Source organism: Ornithorhynchus anatinus, chromosome X1 (assembly GCF_004115215.2).
Source record: "Ornithorhynchus anatinus isolate Pmale09 chromosome X1, mOrnAna1.pri.v4, whole genome shotgun sequence".
In the NCBI taxonomy this organism is placed as follows: domain Eukaryota; kingdom Metazoa; phylum Chordata; class Mammalia; order Monotremata; family Ornithorhynchidae; genus Ornithorhynchus; species Ornithorhynchus anatinus.
In genome coordinates this window covers 106,763,550-106,785,125 of record NC_041749.1, presented here as the reverse complement: position 1 = coordinate 106,785,125, position 21,576 = coordinate 106,763,550, and the positions used below count along the sequence as shown (strand labels likewise).

At 56.9% G+C, this 21,576-nt stretch overlaps 1 protein-coding gene across 1 annotated transcript in view; it reads right to left on the bottom strand.

Moving 5' to 3' along the window:
• The window catches only part of STK11 (serine/threonine kinase 11), a 64,413-nt gene that overhangs the window by 11,973 nt on the left and 30,864 nt on the right, over positions 1 to 21,576 (bottom strand). Inside the window, exons 4-9 of the mRNA XM_029051252.2 lie at positions 20,267 to 20,356; positions 16,701 to 16,833; positions 16,398 to 16,534; positions 14,577 to 14,704; positions 7,410 to 7,467; positions 623 to 816 (exon numbers count right to left, since the gene is read on the bottom strand). Of these exons, the coding sequence (XP_028907085.1) occupies positions 623 to 816; positions 7,410 to 7,467; positions 14,577 to 14,704; positions 16,398 to 16,534; positions 16,701 to 16,833; positions 20,267 to 20,356 (740 nt within the window). The remainder of the gene's footprint in view (positions 1 to 622; positions 817 to 7,409; positions 7,468 to 14,576; positions 14,705 to 16,397; positions 16,535 to 16,700; positions 16,834 to 20,266; positions 20,357 to 21,576) is intronic.

Here is a 21,576-nt window from a genome sequence, read left to right as displayed (position 1 = left end):
TCCACAGGGGATGAGTAGGGGGCTATGCCAGGACAAGGTGTAAGCCCGTCAAACGGCAGGGACTGTCTCTATCTGTTGCCGACTTGTTCATTCCAAGCGCTTAGTACAGTGCTCTGCACATAGTAAGCGCTCAATAAATACTATTGAATGACAAAACCGAAAAGTCACTGGAACCAATGAGAAGCTGGAGCAGCCGTCTCTCCACAAGCATGTGTGATGCTCTACTCATGATTTCCACGCTGCGCTTACAGGACTTCCATGATCGGTTGGCAAAACTGGCCAAGGGATGAAGTGTGCAGAACAATCCGGTCCCACGGGGGTGGAAAATCAGCGGCAAATGCCGGAGAGAGCGGCCAGCTGGGAGAGGAGGAACTGAGTTGGTGGCTTTTTTTGGGGGGGGGGAGAGGTGCAGAAAGAGGGACGGAGGAGGAGGAGGGGGAAGGAAGGAAAGGGGGGAGGAAGCGATAGAGTGATACTTGGTTGAGACCCACCGGCAGGTTTCTCTGACCCCCCATCTCCCATCCACCTTTGAGAAAGAGATATGGCCAAGTGCAACATACCGCCGGGGGAGACTGCCCGGCCACTCGTCACCCTTTGCGGGGGGGAGGGGGGAGATGCTTACCTGGGACTGTGAAGTCCTGAGTATAGATGACATCATCTTCCATGTCCAAGGGTTCGTCATCCTCGTCCTCATTATAGCCATGCAGATCCTCCAGATAAGGCACCACCGTCATGCTCCGCCACCGGTCCTTGGTTTCTGGGCCGGGAGGGATGGGGACCAGAGGCTCCCCCTGGGGATGTTTCTTACGGAACCAGCTGCAAAAGCCAAGGTCAGGTCAGCAGAGCGCCCCCGATCCCTGCCCCCGACCCTTACTCTTTGCTTGGGGCTCGCCCACATCTGAACCGTCATTCATGCCTTCCTCCCGACCTGGAATGCCCTCCTCTCCTTCAGTGCCTCCAAAAAACCACGTCTTTCTGATGGCCTTCCCTCATTAATTCCAACCTTCCCGGTCACTCCACTCCCATCGGCAACCTCACCGTGCACGCATGTGGTACTGGTAGTTGTCGAGGACAGCGAGGGGACCACTTTTTTGGCATGCCCAATATGGCTGGGACCACGGACTGCACACGGGCCTTTTCAGTCACACACGCAACTCATAGGTGAACTTCACCATCAGTGGTGTCTTCTTCAAACACAAAGGACCCCCATCCTGGTGCGTATGCACGTACACACACAGACACACACACACATATATATATGGCCACATACTTCTATTATACAGGCATCTAAATATAAGGCCATGCGTTAGGTATACCTCTGCTGCATGACCTTGGGCGAATCACTTCACTCCTCTGGGCCTCAGTTCCCTCATCAGCAGGGAGAGGGCCAGGCCAGGCCTGAGGAAACTGCCCAGTAAGGGAAGACCTTAAAGCCCTGCAGCCAACGGGGACATGGGGAGGCCTCACCCCTTCTTGGGGAGCCCTGCGGATAAGCCACCTGGGCCAGCTTCAAGAAGGAGGGAACTGGCAAAATTCCACCCCTTACCCACTGGGGCACCAACCTCCTTCCCCTCCCGGCTGCGGGGAGAAAGCCATAACCTAGTCACAGCGGGGACTGTCATCTGAATGGCTTTTCCCTGGGTGCTTTGAAAGACCACTTCAAACGCTCCCCTTTGAATGGAAGGCTAATGAGGATGGAGCAAGATGGAGCGGAGGAGAGGGAATTTCATTCCAGAAAAGAATTTGGTCAAGGCTGGCCGGCCGGAGGGATGGAGGGACATTAGAGCCAAGCACACACACGCGCGTGCGTGCGGGCCGAGGCAGGGAGGAGACAAGTTTCCAGCGGGTGCTCTTTATACGCAGGGGCTGGAGGGGCGAGGAAGAGGGCGCCTCTTCTCCCTCCACAGCGGCTGTCCAGAGCTCGTCACCTCTGGGGGCTTCCTTGACAAAGCTGCTCCCTCCCCCCAGGGCCTCTCCCAGCTAGTCCTCTCAGGAAGTCCCTTTTCCAAGGTCCTTAGCAGAGGAGGGGAGGGAGGGAAGGGGGAAAATTCGGCTCTTTATCTCCTGTGTTTGCCGTTACCAATAACGGGCTGGCCTCCTTGGCGCACCTCGGTACCATGGTGACGGGTGCCATAGAAACCGAGAGATCATGGGCTCGCTCCTCCAAACAGACCAAGACTTCACTCTCACTCAGGGGAAAGTGGTCGGTTTAGTGAAGTCTCACCTGCTTCCTCCTCCCAAACCTCCCCAACCACCCTGGCAGGCCAAGAGGGCTGCACCCCCAGACTGCAGAGTGGGAGTGTTCTGGCAGTTAGCTCCCTGCCTGCTGGGACAAGTACACCCAGGGGGCACGCAGGGCGGCTCGTTCCTCAGGGGGGTCAGGGCTCCACATTCCGGAGAGCGAGGCTGCCGGGGGCTGTCCCTGTCTCTAACATCAGGGCGGGGGAAAAAAAAAAGCCTTCCAAAGGCGGACAGGTGGGGAGAGGTGAACTGGGACACAGACAGACTTCGACCTCAACCCGTTCCCCCCAACCTTCCAAGTTCCTCTCCTACCTTCATATCTCTGCTGCCCAAGGGGTAGGGGTCCGAGGGATATGCCGCTTTCGGCTTCTTGGCCAGTAGGGCCCGAGTGGAAAGTGCAGGGGAGAAAGACTTCTTCTGCATCCTGCGAGGTGTGGGGGTTTTTTTGTTGTTGTATTCGCTAAGCACTTACTATGTGCCAGGCACTGTACTAAGTGCTGGGGTAGATACAAGCTAATAAGATTGGACACAATCCTTGTCTCACATGGGGCTCAGTCTTAATCCCCTTGTTACAGATGAAGGAGCTGAGGCCCAGGGAAGTGAAGTGACTTGCCCAAGGTCACGCAGCAGACGTGGTGGAGCCAGGATTAGAACACAGGTCCTTCTGACTCAGACCTGGGCTCTATCCACTGGGCCACGCTGCTTCTCTGGGGTTAAAGGATGGGCACTCTAGTATCTCCCTGATCAAAGGATCAAGGGTTGGGGGGAGAAACGCAAAAACCTTCTCTCTGACAGGAAGCACAATCTCCCTGTCGGGAAGGAAGGAAAGGCAAGAGGGAGAAAGAGTGGCATTTAATGAGCCCTTTTCATCTGCCAACTCAATGATTCTATATCAAACCCTTATTCTTGGTACGATCAAACTCCCCCCCCTTCCTTTCAAGTCACTGTGGCTCTGGGGCACGGAGACTCATTACAGATGCAACTTGACAGCGCTCTGGGGCCTTGGTGACTTCTAATTCCAGGGACAGAGTTTTTGGGTTTCGGAGCAAGTCGGGGCCCGGTCTCACTCTAAAATGAGGTCTGTTCTCCTGCTGGGAGGCTCTTGGCTCCCCTCCCCCAGGTGAGGCACTACTTTTGGGGCAGGGATTTCCAGGCTTCAACCCACTGCTGACTACCCTCTAGACTGTCAGTACGCTGTGAGCAGGGAACGTGCCTGCCAATTCGGTTGTATTGTATTCTGCCAAGCGCTTACAACAGTGCTCTGCACATAGTAAGTGCCCAATAAATACCACCGACTCCTTGATTTATTGCTCTGAGATCAGGCCCTCCCAATGGACTTTCTCCACGAGTGGAGAGGGAAAGTGCCCACAACTGCCAACGTGGGGCCTAGGGTTGGATCCCAAAGTGGGCCGGCCCAGGTTCTGATGCCAGTCAACCCAAGGGGGCTCCCGGACACCCCGACCCCACCCAGTTCCAGCCTCGGGGCTGCAAACCCTCCTTCCTCTCACTGCCATGCTGTTGCCCCGTTATGCAAGGCCAGGGACTAAATTCATTCACAGTAGAGATGGAGCTAAGAGAGGAGCTCAAGGATGCAAGGACAGACAACGCTCCTGGGAGAGAGGAAAGAGGAGATGAAGAGTTAAAGGAGCAGGCAGGCGGCCACCCAGTAGAGAGAGACCCCTGAGGAGTCACGTCACTGAGCTGGATGAGGATACAAGGTCACCTAGGCCAAAGAGAATAACAAGGAGTTTGAAGTTCCCCAATGCGAGGCCCAAGTGCCTTCCTCCAGTGCTCAGGACCCCAAGGGGGCCCACGGACAGCACCCCAAGAGAAGAGGGCCGGTGGAGGTGGGGAGGGGGAAGAGTCTCTGCAAGCTGCCGGGAAGCTGGGGAGGGGGACACGGGCGAAGACGGGGACAAGAGGGTGGGGCAGAGACCTCAGAAGGGCAGTGGCCCCAGGACTGCCGACCCACGAGCCTGTGGCACTCAATTTCCAGCATCGCACCTGGGTCAAGGACTGAACCCATAAAGAGCGACACTCGAGGGGGAAAGAGGCAAGGCTGTTGCCGGGGAAATGGTTGATTGATGGAGGTCCCAGCCTCCACCATGTCACTTTTGATTTTCTTCCAGAAAATCATTCAATTCAAGCTGTCAGGTGGGCAGCCTTGTGGCTAACGATACTGGACTTTGGGGGTGGGGGTGGTGTGGTGTGTGTATAGAGAGAGTGTGTTTTTGTGTGTGTGTGTGTGCGAGCGATGGCTACAATCACCAGGGGTGAGGCACCAATGAATTTTACCACCCCTGCTTCACCCATCCTCTCCTCTCTTCTTTGGGCTCCTTAGAAAAGGTCCCAGAACTGAGCTCTTGGGCCCTGTCGTTGGGACAGACCCTTACACACACATCTAGATGCTGAATACCGGAGACTGCTTAAGTGAGTGGTAACCAAAAAAAAAAAAAAAAAAAGGGAGAAAACCAGAGGCTGAGAGGAAGGGAGGGAGGGAGGGAGGAAGAGGACACTCAAGAAACAAACCTTTGGCCAAACGTTTCGCAAAGCCCCAGCCAGCAATGTTCGACGGGCCTCAGCCTGCCCGTTCTGTACATTAAACCCAAAGGTAGGGTCCCTCTCTCCTGCCACGTCCCATCTCCCCCAAGGGGTTGTGGGCAGGTAGACCCAACCTCTACTGAGGTGGGCGGTAACCCAAAAGCATTCCGTGCAGCACCCCAAAAGAGCTACAAAGCTACAATTCGAAGAGGGAGTCACGGAGCCTAGAAGAATAGACGGGAGGGGGGATAATGGAGAGAAGACAGCTACGGGGCCCCGTAGAAACAGCTCTTGCTCCATCCCAGGAGGCGGGCTGGCAAAACCGGCTGAGGGGCTTTGTGAATGGAGTGTCAGGGAGAGGGGAAGAGAGGAATCTCCGTCCATCACCCCAGCCCTCCCAGAGAGGATCCAACATCCTCCCTCCGCACCACCCTGGTGGGCGGCCTGGGGAGGGTGAATGGCCTCAGCAGCAGCTGGGCCCAATTAAGAGGGGAGAGATGTGGCCCCTCCAGCGTGTGAGATTTCCATTGGCCCCTCGCCCTGGGCCCACGGCGCGCTCTTCCTCCCGCTCACTGAGCCTCCACGTGGGGGCCTCCAGGGCCCAGGCCGGGCTTTGCGGGCTAGATGCTGCTGACGCAAATGGTTCTGGCCAGAGGGTTAGGAAGGGGAGGGGAGAAGGGAGAGAGAGAGAGAGGTCGGAACTAAACTCAACAAAAGAAATCTTTTACAAGTTAGAAGGCACGCTCGGATGCTTGGTAGTTTGCACCTAGGGAGTCTCACTTCCCCTCTGCCTGCCCACACCCCCAAGAAGGCTCTATGAGAGGCTCATCTCATAAAGGGGATGTTGGAGTGGGGCAGGGGGGAAAGAGAGGCTTTTTGGGAAGGAGAGAGGGCACTGGAGGGGGAGGAGTGGGGGGCTGGAAGGGGAGACAGAAAGGGGAAAGGAAACACTTCCCTCACTTCACGTTCTCCATCTTGCTACACTGCTCCATCCGGCCTCAGATCCAGGGGACTTCGGAATTCAGAGGGGCAGGGGGCCTGCTAACATGACCGTGGCCACAGCCGCCAAGCCTCCGCCGGTCTACAGACCTTCCCTGCCGGCTCTCGGCCAGGGAGCATTCTGCCAGGACTGTTTCATCAAGAAGAAAAGAGGAGGTCGGCCAAAGACACAAGGAGGTGGGCTGAACCACTATGCCCTGACCCATTTTTCAGGCAAAAAGCAACTCAAACTGGTGGTCCTTTGGGAGGTGTGTGTGTATGTGGCGGGGCACCAGGGGGGCAGGGGGAGGGGGAGAGAAGAGAGAGAGAGAGAGAAAAAAAGAGAGAGAGAAATGGAGGAGGAAAGGATTACATTCTGGGTCGGCCTTGGGACAATGGCTGAGGATGGCACTGAAGCTCCTTGGAGGTCTGGCTTCTTCAGGAAGTACTAGACACTCTGCAGCTAACTACATCTGGTCCTCCAGAGGGGACCCAGGCTGTCGAGAGGCACCTCAGTAGAAACGGGAGGGAGAATCAGAGGCGACACAGTCCCCGACAAAGGTTGGCGGAAAGGGGAAGGCCTCCGCCAAAACTCCGAGGTGTAGTCAAGCTGTCCGAGAGGCATTGAAACTGGGAGTGGTAAGCTCACCTCAGTCTCTGGCCCAGCTCCCCCAGGCCTCGGTTTCATTTCCAATACCAAGGAAAGGGAGCGAGTCCACCTGTCTCCAAGAGGGGCCAAAAGAAGAAATCCTCCCTGGAAGCAAGTCATCCAGGTCGCCCCCCCTGGAGCTGTCCAGCCCCGGCTAGGACAGTAGGGGCGGCCCCCCACATCACTGAAGTGACCACCATAGACTAGGTAAGGGAACAGACCAGAGATGGGGTCCCATGCTGGCTAGAGACCCATCAACCCCAAGCAGCTCCTCTGCCCCGCACCTTGAGGATCGCATTTGGTTCGGTAGGAAAATGGGCCCGGGCCAGGTCCTGCCTGCCTGCCGACATCCAGAGTCCAGGAGCCCAAAGGTCCGTGACAGTGGGCACGCGTATGGCGGCCCAGGGCCTCGGAGCCCGAGCCTTCCTCCCCTCCCCTCCCGGAGGCTGGCTCTTCCGCTTTACTGGGGACACCTACTTGGACTGGGAAGCCTTGGTTCCTTCGGTGGAGCCCCTCAGCACTTTCTAAAATGGCTCCCATGAGACCGTCCCGCTCCCCAACCGGGTCCCGGTTTTCACTGAGCCTTCGGGTGTTTTCTTTTCAACACAGAAATCCCCCTCCCCCTCCCCCGTCTCAACCGTCTCGAGCTACCTAGCCAGACCAGGGCCTTGGGGGGGGGGGAGGGGGGGGGCGGGAAGAAAAACTGCTTGACCTTGGGGCCCCGACCTGCCTCCTTCACAGCACAAATGTGCTGGGAGCCACCTGCGTCTCGAACAAGAATTAGAAGCACGCGCCCACCCTGTCGGTGCTGCTGATTCAAAATGTCCTAGCTGGAAGCTGACCAAAAGGGGACAGGGATGAAAGGGGAAGGGGCAGGGAAGGGGCCAGGACCAGCATTTAAGTTTCCTGGGGGCGGAGTGGGGTGGGGGGTGGGGGAGGGGGGTGGAGAAGGCTGGGATGTTCCCAGGCTCCTGGTCTGGGGAGAAGGAAGAACACTCACTTGTGCTGCCGTATCTGCTGTATTGAAAACCTCTTGGCTGGTTCGTACTCAAGCATCCCTGAAGAGAGGGGAGAGAACAGTAAGGGGTGAGTCAGGCGAAAGACAACGGGCAGAAAGGGCTCTCTCTGGTCTCATCTTCCCCAAACCCTCTGACCTTTCCATGCCGACGAGATGCCGGAAAAGGCTTTTGGTCCAAACCCAAGAGTTTCCTTTTCTTCTCCGGCACAACCCCTCCATCACGTGCAACCGGTTCTGCTGAACCAGGCTCCCCACTCCCCTCAATGGCAGAGGCAGGGGGCCACAAAAGGCACACGCCCGGGACGCCCGGAGAGCGGGCGGAGGGGTTGGAGGAGAGCCAGGCCCCGGCTCCGGGAAGAGGCAGGGATGGGCCGGGGCAGAAGCCGGGTAGGCCGAGTCAGGCTCCGGATGGGGTTCACCCCGCCTGTCCTCGGTGGGGTGGGCCTGCGGAAACGGGTCCCACACAACTCGAAGACAGTCCCGTCGGGGTGGGATCTCTTCTTCGGCGGGAAAGAGCCAACTCTCTCCTAGCCGTCGTAGGGGTGGATGGGCCCGTGCCCCCAAGGCCGGAAGGCATCGCGCTGGGCGTCGGGCATCCAGCTCAGCAACCTGGAGCCTCTTGCCTCTTCTAGGATGGAGAGAGGCCTTGCCTCTCATACCATCACCAGGCCGAGCCCAGGCTGGCCAAATCCATCTCACTTTCTCCGATCCTTAAAGCAGAGGACGAGCAACTGCCCAAGAGCAGGAGAGGTGTCTGTCTGCACTGCTCCCCAGAGGCTGAGCCTATGGGGCCAAGTTCAAGTTTGGGCAGGCCGGGACAGCATTCCCCTCCTCCTGCTCCGGCTGTTAGAAGAGCATTCCACGGGAGATGAAACCAAAGCAGAGGCCATGCAAATGCATATCCTTTTACCGCCTGTGGTCTTTCCCCATAATTGCTGGCACGTCTGGTAGCCATTTAAATCTGGCCATTAGGGAGAGATGTCTTTTTTTTTTCCCCCCAGGATTTGGGTAGACCAGACCCCAAATTTTCTCACTGCCCATCAAACCAGGGCTTGGTCACGGTTTAGTCTCTCGAAATCCAGTCCACGTAGTGCTGTCTCTTGTCGTCTTCTGGGTTGATCTAAATGATTAAAACCATGAACTAGGCCACCATAGTTCAGTCTCACAGTCTGTCCAGTCTGGGATTCTGTCCCCGACAATGACGCGTGAAAAAGAAATACTATGTGATAGTTGCCCTCCTGGACAGCCTTGTCTGTCTCTTGCTCACCATCTCCCTGTTCTAAGATCGGACCTACGGCCCATCACGGCCCAGGATGTGGGACACCAGGACACGTATAAGAACTGTGTGCGTGCAGACGTGTGTGTGGGTGGAGGGGGTGGCTGGCCTCCTGGAAATCCGGAGAGCCCGAAAGGGCAAGGGGACGCCACCACAAGACGAAGGAGTGCCGTCACCACCTCCCCTGCTCCCGGCATCTTCTTAGGATGCCCAGGTGGATTCAAGGGAAGGGCAGCCCAGTGGACAAGCCTCCTGGCTGGGCACCTGTTGGGGGGCGGTGGATGAAGGGCTACGGGCTCTTAAGCAATTTGACTTCCAGAGCCCTCCGACTCCCAGCAACCAAGTTGTCTGAGGGGAAAGGGGCTCCGGACATCAGTGCCATTGCCCAGCTGGCTTTATCGCTTTGGAGAATCAGAGTCCCCTGTGTCTCCGTCTCCTTCGGCGGTAGGATGCGAACTGGCCATTGGTCGTGAGGTGCGGTGACACCAGGTTGTTTCGCGGGCGAGGGAAGCAGTTGCCTCCCCTCCGCCACTGTAGAGAAAACCGAAGGGGCCATCTTCCATCTGAGAATCAATTTCACGCCAGGCTGGCTCCCGGAATGCGACGATTTTCCAGCCAGCAGGTCAAACATGACCTAATACTCCATTTTTAGCTGCTGTGAACAAACAAGGCCCAGGATTCTGGTTCACCCATTAGTAGGGCTCCTTTGGGAAGGTGCACCTTGCTGAGGATGGGGTCCTGAACGAAAATCTCCTTCCCTGCCCCCAACGCTTCTCCACTCCCTTCCTCTGGATACAAGCCCCACTGGGCAAAGACAGGATGCCCCAGCTCCTAAAGTCCCCGCAATGGTCCTTCAAGGTAAATAGCTTGAGAGCCTGCCTCGGAAACCCACGAGCCCATTTCTGCCCAAGAGCGGACTCCTAAGGGGCCTCCGGAGCAGACACCTCCCCCCCACCGCGCCGCACCACCAACCCGGCTCCCCATGGTGCTGCTGTAAGAAGTCTCAGTTTCTGAGTTTAGTCAGCGCTCTAGGACCGCCCCTTCCCACCGCTGGCCCCAGTCAGCTATAGCAGTACCCCATTTTAGACAAAGCATTTGGGTGACCGAAGTAAAACCCTTGCTGAAAATGTCCATTTTCAAAAACAAGTTTGGGGAAGAGTCCAGCTGGGCTGAAAGCAGGCCCCGGTTTGAGGAGCAAACCCTTCCTTCATCCCTGGCGCCCTCCTCCCTCGTCCCTGCCCCAGCTCCCTCCCATGCAGGCCTTGAGAAACAGCCTCCCTGATCTCTCGAGGCAGGAGTCTGGGCTGAAGCCAAGGGCCAGGACTCCATCGATTCCAACCACACAGACCACTCTCAAACCCCCGCCGCTCCCACCCGGGGGCTGCGGTGGGCCAAGCCGGCGTCCGGCTCAGAGCTCAGGAAGCCCCGAGTCAACACCCGCCCTCCTCGCCAGCCCGTTTGGCGTTCTGCAGCTTTTCCTCTGAACTCATTCGCTGCAGCCGGGCTGCCTCCTTCGCCTGACAAAGTGGGTGGAGGGCGGGAGGGGTGAGGTGGGCTTGGATGGAACGGAGAGGGAGAGTCCGACTCCTCAGTGAATCTCTCCCTGGACTTTGTAGAGTGCTTCTCTTTCCAGGGCACTTTCACCTTAATGATTTCACTTCGCCCTCACACTAGCCCTGTGAGGAGGACGAGACAGGTGGCATTGCACCTTTTTAACAAACGGGGAAACTGAGGGCCCGGGAGGTGACTCAGCAGGACGTTAGCAGAGTCGGGACTAGAAGCCAGGCCTCCTCTTTCCAGTAGGCCATGCTGACTCGCCTGGAAATCTCTCCCTGGAGGCAAGAGGGTGGGCTGGGCCTGTGTGAGCCCTGCGTAGGTTTGACGGACTGAAGGGCCCGTTTCCTTTGCTCCCTCCTCCCAGGCCCCATTTGCAGTGGCCTTCACCTCTCAAGAGGGTTAAAACTCACCCAGTCTCCACCCCGGGGAGGCGGGGGGCGGGGGGAGACTACGACCACTTCACCCTCAGCTTGTAGCTATCCTATTGCTAAAACAAGAGCCTGTCCATCTGCCTAACTCCCGCCTCCCTCTGCTGGTGCCCGCCATAGGTGGGAGGGAAGAGAGACTCAGAGCAATTACTGAACCATGCAGAATAACAGGTAGAGAGGTAGGGGGATGTGGGCTCCTGAAAAGGAAGCATCCTAGTGTTTTCTAAGAGGGGGATTTAATAGCACCAATTATGTAGTCCTGTGGGGAGGGAAGAGGGAGTCATTGTTCTTAAAACAATGAAAGCAATTTCAGCAGCCAGGGAGGGAGCTGGATCCAAAAGGAGCTGAAGATATTTGAGGCGGGGTTGAGAGAGAAGAAAAGTTCTCACCAGGGGCCAGATTTCTAGCTCTAGGCTTCAGCTGCCTGACTGGTGAGCACCCAGCTCAAGCTTCATGCCTCGCTCTCTGCCGTGGGGGCCATCCCAACTGCTGAAAAAAAAGGATGAGATAATCTCCTGGCCTAGAAGGGGTTCCTTTCTCTCTCCCCCCCACCAAATGCATGGGCCCCAGAGGAGCTGGTAAACCAAGCCCCAAGAGGGCTACCCTAGCCTGCTTTCATCCGCCCAGAGAAAGGCCGCCCCAAGGGGGGCAGGGGCGGCTCTCAATAAATGGAATATACAACGGGGAGTCCCCGACACTCTGGGAACGCTGCCGGTCGGACTCCACAGGTACAGTGCCCCGGTCGGCCCTCTGAAACCCTGACAGATGTCTTACTGACTTTGGGCGATCAGATTTTCCTCGTCTGCCCCACCCTACCTGGTTTTATTTGAGATCCATGACACGATGTGGTCCTGCCTGTCTTCACCTGGCCAAAGCCTCTCCTCAGGTGGCTCCCGGGACCTCCCACTCCACCACCGCCTTTGTCATCAACCCAGAAGTGTCCCTTCTCCCTCCCCTCCCCGCCCCACCCAACCCTCTCAGCTCCATTACGGACCTCCCCCGCCTTCTCAAAAGGGAGTAAGTGACCTTTCCTAAAAATAGCCCAACCTGCCTCAATTTAGAGCCAAACTGTGTCTCCTCAAAAGAAGAATCAGGTCTCGTGAGAGATAAAGGGAAGTCAGTCCTGGACATCCAGCAGTTTCAGCAGTTGCAGAAGACGACAGGAAAAAGGGAGGTGGGGGATCCTGGGGGAGGGGAAGAGGGAAACGGGGGGGGGGGGGGCATGGAGGGACATCAATAACAAAACCAAAAGCTTTCAGAAGAATCAACGACAGAAAATCTTTTCTAAAAGCTGGGCCGGGAGAGCCCACTGCACACAGCCCCGCCATCCTGAGATGATGTGGGCCTTCCTCTGCCGCCACACTGTGGTCACCTTGCTCGAGTCCCCACCGAAAGAAGAGACTGCGTCACGGAGAGGGGCTTTCGCCAGCTTCTCGGCGTCCCCCCCCTTACCCTGAAGGGACAAGGGGAACCCTGTCTGGTGAGCGGTGAGCGGTAGCTCTGATTTTGCCAGCTGGGGAGAGGAGACGAGGGTGGGAATCCCAGACGCTGGGGGTCTCTGAGTCGGCAAACCCGGGCCCACGGGCCTCTGGCTGGCAAGTGACTTGCAGCCAGGTCACGGGGGAGGTTCCTGAAGTGTCCCGGGGTGATACGAGAATGGCTGCCGGCGTGGGGGACGCGATAGCGTGGAGCCCCAGCGAGGGAGAGAGGCACCCTGATGAGATGGACCAGGTCAGGAGGGACAGAGAGGGGAGAACAGCCACCCCTCATCGCCACTTTGGTCAAACGGTCCCGGGGGCCTCCTGGCCCGTTCCCTGCCTTGGCCCCGGCTTTTCATCTTCGTTCCTCTAATGACCTGACAGGTGGATGCGTGATGGAGTCTTGGGCTCTGCCTGGTGTGACCATCCCTCACCCCAGCTCTCGAAGGGCAATTAGATACTTTGCCAACCATGGGAAACACACACACACACACACACACACACACACACACACTTTCTCCCTCTCTCCTCCAAAAGGGCCAAGGATTTGCAGTGGGTGGGAGCCAGGGGGGGAATAGCCTGGCTTCTCCAACACCGGCGTCGACCGGCCATCTGGCCCAGCCCAGCCGAGAACATAACTACAGCAAAGATAAGTAAATAAGAGGCCTGCAGGAGCAGAGGGCACCCAAAGGAGTTTCTTTAAGGCCTGGCTGGAGAAGCGGGCAATGCATCCAAACGGCGCCACCTACTGCCCTAGCTTTGGCTTTGCAGTCAGGGAAGGGTGGAGGGTCCTGGAACTGGGGGGGGACCACCCCGACTTGGTAGGAAACCACGCGCTGAGCCCAGCAGCGGCCAAGTCAGCTGATACCGGGATGGAGAAAGAGGGGGGACTGGGCTCTCGAGTCACCAGGAAAGACCACCTCCCCGTCTCCTACCCCCACCCCCCGCCACAAGGCAGGGGCCGACTGGGAGACTCCTACTCCTAAAGCGGCCGATCCCCGAGTCCGGTACTCGCGGTGGCCTCTTTCGGACCCCATCCACGCCTCGCTCCCGTGACCTTCCCGGGAAACGCGCCACCCTAGAGAACTAAAGCACTTTGACATCAGGCTGCTCCCCTAGATCTCCCTGCGCCAGGTACACAGCCCACCTTCAGGGCCACCCTTTGCGGAGGAAGCTGTTGGAGAGGAGGAGGAGGAAGGTACGGGGGCCTTAGGCAATGGGCCCGTGGGTCCGGGGGGGGGGGGGGGGGGGCAGGAGGGGTAGAAAGAGCAGACGGTCCTCCCGTAAACCTCACCCCGTCCCCAGACCCCGACAAGGGGCAGACGACTGCAGGGGTTATGAGGGGTTACGAGGGAGGAGGTATCCAGGTGCCTCGCCTTCAAGTAGCTTTGCCGCCCCCACCCCCCACCCCCCAACCGGGCACGATTACCCCGATCGGCCCCGTCCCGCGCCTCTCCACATCTCTCCCCACTTTGACGGTGCTTTTCAGATGGATGCTCTGCCCAGGTCCCTGTGCGCTCTCCATTTGGGAAGGCTCAGCAGCTCAGCGAGATTGAACGTACCCAGTAGGGAGTCGGGCTTGGGGTCGCTTCCCAGGCCCAATCCACTGGCCAGCTCTTGAGAGCAGGAGAGGGCCAGCATCTTGTCAGGGAACATTGTGGATGGGCACTACTTCCAGTTCCTCAGAGGTTCTCTGACAAGTGAGGGTCAGGGATCCATCCCTGGGGAATTTGGAGGGGGAGGAGGGGGAGAGAAAAGAAGTTTCAGAACCAAGGCTAAAAGGCAGGGTGAGGGTGGTAGCGGGACAACCCCAACCCAGACACTGCTATCCCGGCTGACCCAGGGGGATGTTGGGCCAACGTGATCTCGGCCAAAGGCGTTGCCCGGACAACAACAGCGGCTACAGGTGTCAAGGGAAGCACGGATCTGGCCGAGGCTCCCCAATTCAGGGGGGTTTGCAAGGACTGAGGAAAATACCCACACGGGTTAGCTTCGAGAGAGTTCTTACTCCACTTTAAAGGTTGCTTTCCTGGGTTTGCGAATAAAGCCGTCCCTAAATTACCCAAGGGCCCTCCAGAAAGCTAGATCCTCACAAACACTGCTTCTCTCTTTCCATCCTGGAAAGTCAGAGACCCCTGAAACCGACTCATGGGCCTTTCCCGCTTACTCGCCCCAGGTGAGAGTGCTCGGGAAAGCAATTAACAAAGGGAAATCTGAAGACCTAAAGGTCCAGCCCCTTTGATCTTCTCTTTTCTGACTCGGCATTCCCATCAGGAGAAGGGGTGGTGGTGCAAAAAGCCCACAGGAAAGACCTTTACTCTGCTGCCTTCCGCAAAGCCCAGTTCGAAGGGGCCTGCGATACCCTCCCCACCGGGCAGTGTCTGGAGGGGAAGGTCCCACCAGCTCTTACCTTTCAAGAGGTCAGAGAGTGGAGGGCCACAATCTTCGGGAATCGTGTATTCCCCCTTGCCAATGTTTTCAAATAATTTGTAGATGTTATCACCTTCAAAGGGGTACAGACCAGTCGTGATATTGTATCTGCAGAGAGGGGCGGGGAGAGAGAGAGAGAGAGAGAGAAAAAACCGCATGAGGTCTCTGTCACTCTGTCAACGTAAACCCACCAAGCTCGATGGCTTGGGGTAGCCTAATGTGCTCCTCCCACCCCAGCCATTACCTCCTCCTGCGAGCCCCTCATCCATCTGCGGATGCTTCCGCCCCTCATTGGGCAGTCAAATGGTTATGCCAGCCTGGAAGCATTCAGATGAATATTATTCAGAAGGACATGGCTCCTGCCCTCTTGCTGGAGTCCAAGTTCTGTCCTCTCACCCTCCAACCCTCTTCGCTTCCAACCCCTCAAGGGGCAGCCTCACGATCACCATTAGAATATGAATCCCTGAATGATGCCATTTCTGGGTCAGATCCATGACCCAGCCAGTCCAGGGCTCTGCCTCCAAAAAGCAGGAGCAGGGCACTCCTGAAAGCAGTGTGTTAGAGCAGAGGGGGCGCATAAGGCTGGGAGTCAGAAGACCCAAGTTCTGGTCCTGCTCTACCTCTATTTGGCCAAGTGCCCTCAGGCAAGTCACTGAAACTCTCTTGACTTTAGTTTCCCTTATCTATGAAATGGGGATAGGGAAACCTGCCTCTGACTACTTTACAGGGATGAGCTCACTAAGGTAAAAACGGCTTTGGAAAATGCTACACAAATCTGAGGAATCATTACTGAAGGTACAGCGCGATGGTGGCCCCCCCGGACCACCCGCTGACTTTGCCTCTGGTGACCCATTATGGACCGCTGGGCCTGTCCAACCCCTGCTCCCACCATCCCCACCCACCCGACTTCCTATGGGGACAAATTCTATTTGTTCACCACCCTCCTGCTGGTCGAAGAAGTGTTCTCTTGGTTCTGAACTCCAGTGGGCCATCTACCAACTCCAAAGGGTGCTCTTATATCTCTTGCTCACTATCCAAAGCCTCCGGGAATCCTACTGCCTAGAGCCTCTCTGAGCTACTGGACTCAGGACCCCAGGGCAGCTCCCAAGAGATGATCTCAAAAGGGGCCTCCCTTGTGGAGGGTCACCCCCAAACCCACTACCTGCCCCAGATCTTCCCCACCCCACTGGCCCCCACCCAGTCCAAATGGTGCTCCGGTATCCCTGGGACTCACAGGAGCAGAGAGACCACCAGCTCGGACTTAATTGGTTGATTGACTGATGGCCTGCTCCCCCACCCACCCACGGTGACCACTTCGAGTTCCTGAATTCTTGACTAGCCCCTGGAGGCTTTCAGATGTGCTCACACCACCAGAGAGGCTTGTCTACTGAGTAGAGAAGGCCTGCCCCTGGACTGAATGGAATTTTCCTCTGGACCGGCCCTGAGGGTATGGGGGAAATGAACTGGGAGGGTTCAATGACACATACGGCCTCTCCTGCTAAACGGGACAGGAAGCCCCAGGCTCCGAGAGGTCAGAGCAGGGTGGGGGGGGGGGGTGGCTCAGGGTGGGTGCAGTCAGACGGCACAGTGGCTTCCTCTCCCAAGCCCTGCAGAGCCAGGTCGGAGACAGCAAGGGGCCCTCAGGCCTGCTCTGCACCATCCCCCACAACAGAACACAGGGAGAGCCCGGACGGGAGACCCCACAGCAGGCCCAAGAAATCTCACAGCTAAGGATGCTTCGGGGCCCAGAGCCCGCACAAACCAGGATCCCCCAAAGGCACTCGATTCCCCGGACACTCACAGCGTGACCCCGGCGGACCAGATGTCCACTTTGAAGCCCGAAAAAGTGTCGAGGCCGTTGGCTATCTCGGGCGGCTGAAATGCTGGTGACCCTTGGCTCGTTCGGCATGTGTCATCCTCTGCGAATGGGTGTAACGCCTGCAGCGGGACACGGCAGACAGAGAAAGCATAAACCCAGCTGGCAGGCAGCTCTGAGGCCCCGCCTCTCCCCCCTCCACGGTGGCAGAAGCGACCACAGCCGGGCCGGGCAGTTCCGTTCCACCTGAGCCGAGAGGCTGGGAGGCAGCCGGGGACGTGCACCTACCTCCGCTACCCCTAAGTCGGAGATCTTGAGCGTCCCGTCGGTTGTGAGCAGGAGGTTCCCTGGCTTGATATCCTTGTGGACGATACCTTGGCTATGTAAGTACTCTAGCCCATCGATCAGCTGGCAAAAATACCTGTGGAGAGAGGGAGGGAGAGCGCGCGGGTGCGAGCAAAACAGTCAGAGGCCAAAGTAGCACCAGATCAAGCTTCTAGATGACTTCCTGGCCTGCCTGATCACGGAAGCCTCGTGGAAATGGCTCGGGCCTGAGAGGCGCGGGGACACGGACGCCATCCTACAAAGACCAAGGGTGCCCCCTTTCCCTCAGCTCCCCCTCCCTTCCGCATCACCTCGACTCGCTCCCTTTGCTCTTCCCCGCCCCGCAGTACTTCTGTATATATCTATAATTCTATTTATTTATATTGATGCCTGTTCACTTGTTTTGATGTCTGTCGCCCGCCCTCTAGACTGTAGGCCCGGCATGGGCAGGGATTGTCTCTATTGCTGAATTGTACTTTCCAAGCGCTTAGGACAGTGCTCTGCACACACTAAGTGTTCAGTAAATAGGACAACGAATGGCTCCTTCCAACCGGCCCCTCGCTCCCCATGTGCAAAATGGACAAATTCGGCCATGTGACCAGCTCCCAAATCTCCCTGGAGTCCCTGGCCGCCCCCCCAGCCCCCGCTCATCCTGGCTCTCTGCCGCCATCCAGCTCGGTGATGGGAGGGGAGCTAAAGGGCTAAACGCCATAATGAAGCAATCCAGGGGCCTTGGGAGAAACTCTAAATTCAAATTTCCGTTGTCACCGACGACAGTGATAAGGGGCTTGAGAAATTGCTAGACTATGGGGTTTTATCCGCTTGGGACCTCTGCGGCTGAAGTTCAAGTATTTCCCTTGCAAAAGTTCAACTGCAGTCCCCTTGCTTCGAGGCCAAAAGGAAGGGCTGGAAATAGCTACCCGGAGCACCCCCCTCCCTCAAGAGTCCAACCTCTCATATGTGGGGGGCAGGGTGATGGCCCAATGCTGGGAACATCCACAGTGCAGTGAGGGGCTGCCCAATAAGCCGCCCTCCCCGCGCCCACGACCAAAATCTATACCTTGAGGTCCAGCTGGAAACAAGACTCTCCACCACTCCCCAATTTCCCATTTGGAAGGCCTAACATTTTAACATGACAAGAAAAAAATTCCATATGACCTTGATAAATGGAGAAAACCAGCCGTACAAAACTAGACAAAATTCTAATCAAGGCTATCGGTTTTGCTGCCCAGAGGGCTCAGGGTGGCTCAGGACCCATCCAACCATTCCTGGAAGATGGTGGAGGGCAAGTCCAGGAGAGGGAAAAGGGCCTGGGGCTATGGGGGGGATTGTGAACAGGGCTCGGCAGGCAAGGACTATTCAGCCCACAGGGCTCGGTAACCAGACCATGACACAAGGCAGACTGGGGAGAAAGCGCCAGCGTGTGGAGAGCTTGCTTTCTCTGGGGTGAGGGGGCAAGGACCCCAGGATGTGGGCAGGGTCCCTACTAAATAAAGGCCAAAGAAGCTTTCCTGAACTTCATCAATGCCAACTCCCTGCTGATCTGAGTGTCGGGGAGCCCTCTGGATGGGACGAGGCCAGCTAGGCCCCTAAGTCCATCCTACAAAGACCAAGAGCCCTAACCTACTCCAACCTGACGGATGAGTAGGCAGTGCTATCATGGAAAAAAACTGACATGATCCTGGGACCTATTGAGATCTGAGACTTAATCCTTCCTCTTCAGTCTGTACTGGTCAGATTCCATCCTCCTAACGAGGAGGTGAAGAGACTGGAAATGGTACAGAGAAGAAAAGGCCAAGGAGGTAGGAAGGGGCAGGCAGTGGCGGGGATGGGGGACAACTGATTGCAACCCCCTATAAGTGTGAGCTAATCCTCTCTCAGAGGACCTGGGTTCTTTTCCCAGCTCCGCCACTTCCCTGCTGTGTGACCTTGGGTAAGTCACTGAACTTCTCTGGGCCTCAGTTTCCTCCTCTGGAAAATGAGGGTAAGATACCTGTTCTCCCTCCCACCTCAGACTGTGAGCCCCGGGTGGGACAGGGACGGTGCCCGACCTGATGATCGCGTATCTACCTCAGCGCTGAGTACCGTGCTCGGCACGCGGCAAAAGCCTAACGAGTACCACACTTCATTATTAGTATGAAAATGGCCTTCGAGGGCGGCCACAGAGCTTAAGCGCTTAGTCCAGTGCTCTGCATGCAGTAAGCGCTCAATAAGTACGACTGAAGGAATTGAAGAAAACATTTCTGCCCCCCGAGGAGACAAAACCCCAGAGCAGAGTATTAAGGATGGGGATGGCCTCTCCGTCCCTGGAAATCTTTAGGAGGAGAACAGACGCCCATCTGTCCTCGAGAGCTTGGCCATTCATCTGTTTGGAGAAGGTCCAGCAGGCCTCTCCCAGCGCTAGGATTCTGAGAAGTAATCAAGGGCCTCCAAGAGCTGACGCCCCAATTTAAGCACTCCCCTGCTCCCGAGGGGCGGCGACCCAGCAGAGTCCAGCCCCGCCCCCCACGGCATACCCCAGGGCTGGGGTTTCCTCTTTGCTGGCTGGAACGTGGGCTGAGTGAACGGACAAGCGGGGCTCCGGGGCATATACAGGGGCAGCACGGGCCCAGGGGGCAGCAGGCTTGGACAGTCAGTCCCTTTGCCCCAGTTCATCCCGACCTTTCCAACAGAGGGGGATTTCATCAGCAAAATTCCTGCTAATCCCCAAGTGCCTCCCAGACTGGGTGGAAGGGCCTGTTGGAAATCTTTCCCCGCCCGCCCTCTCCCGACTGCCACAGCTGCTGAGAGAAACTACAGGAGCCAGAGGAAGGCCGAAGGTCCCGTTTCCTGCTCCCCGTTCTCAGCCTCCCCAAACCGTGACCCTTCCCAACCCCGAAGCATGGGTGTCCCCAGAGAGATGGTACATTCTCTTCCCAGGCCTCAGGACCAGGCTAGAATATGGGGGAAAGAAGTACTAGCTCCTGCAGGTCAGACCCCATCTACCGATAAGTCACCATAGCAAGCTTTTAAAATAATAATAATGACGATGATTAATAATTGTGGTATTTGCTAAGCACTTACTATACGCCCAGCACTGTACTAAGTACTGGGGTGGGTACAAGACCATCAGGTCCCACACGTGGCTCATAGTCTAAGAAGGAGGGAGGGCAGGTATTGAACCCCCGTTTTGCGGATGAGGGAGCTGAGGCAGAGAAAACTGAAGTGACTTGCCCAAGGTCACACAGCAGGTATGTGGGGGACTCAGGATTCAAACCCAGGGCCTCTCACTCCCAGGCCCGTGGCTCTTTCCACTAGGCCATTAAGCTTCCTCAAAATTTTTTGGAATAAAGCACGGCATTACGAGGCTGATGATGCACATTCCGCTTCTGGTCCACTCTGACCCTCAGGCCTTTTTCGGCTGGTCTCAAGCATGGGGAAATATTATTTCGAGGTTGGTTTTCCCAGAGCCACGCTGGTGCCGGCAAAGCAGGGCTGACTCAAAGGGAAGGGGCCGAGAGAAGGGATTTGAGGTGGAGAACCAGACTTACCCGTGAGCCTGAAAGACCGGAAACTTTTTCTCAGGCACACTGTCAAGCATCTCCTGCATTCCACATACACAGTATTCCATCACCATATACGTGCGGGCCCAGTCAAGGAAAACCTGCAGGTCAAAGCTAGACACCAACCCCGGCCAAAGGATCCCCGGCCCAATCCAATTTTCATCCGTGGATGATCGACTCCGAGTCCCTGCTAAGTGGCAAAACACACCGCTGCTCTTCCCACAGGGTGTACCAGCTCTAACCAGTCTAATGACGCACCAGGAGAAAAACCGTCAGCCCAGAGATGCAGGAGCCAAGAAACTGCTCCCTTTTTCTGTCTGAAGTGCTCACGTTCGTGATAGCAACGAGAATTAAACCGGCCATTCAAGAGGAGAAGAGGGAGCGGGAAAGGTCGACCGCTTAGGTCGGTCAACTGTATTTATTGGGCGCTTACTGGGTGCGGAGCACTGTACTAAGCACTTGGGAGAGTCCAATATAATAATAAACAGACAAGCCCCACCGTGGACCAGGACTGGACTCCCTAGGAACCTCAAGTGAGAAGATGGGGCCTAATTTGCTCCACTCAGGGGAAGCCAAACATCGGTGGCTCAACAGGTGGTATCCTGTCCAAGGCCGGCGTCAGGTCCGATGCCCCTGGGTGCTGCTGGCAGCTGAGGCCTGTGTATAGCGGCCCCGGCAGTTGGCTGCTTCAAGACCCTAGGGTGGCTCTTATAAGCACGATGTGCACGTGTCTGTTGGGGGCGGGGAGCGGCTGTGGTGCTGCTTACCCCTGGGCCCTCAACGAATACCAAATTGGCTTTTACACTCCGGCTCCCCAAGCTCCCCCCAGACAGAATACTTCTCTTTCTCAACAGGGCTGGTTCGTTAGAGGAGAAAATTACGGGTGGCGGATGGTCCACCTCTAACCGTGAGGACGGGGCGGTGGTCCAGGAGGGCCACCGTCACCCGGTTCCTCTGAGCGTCCCGGTGCTGCTGTCGGAGACAGATTCCGGGACGGACTAAGGATGGCATTACTTAGGGGAGAAAGACAGAGATAGAGGCGCCTGCAGAGGGAGAGAGAGTATTCGACGGCCCATCTCTGAGGGAGGTCAAGTGTCCCGGAGGGCTACCGTCACCCGGTTTCTGCCAAGCATCGAGGTGCTGCTGTTGGAGCGGAGTCCGGGCTGGCGCTATTTACGGGACAGAGATAGAGATGGAGCTCCACCCGGAGTGCGAAATAAAGTATTTGATGGCCCATCCCGAACAAGGATGAACATCTATAAGGGCCACCATGACATGGTTCATCCAGGCATCTTGGG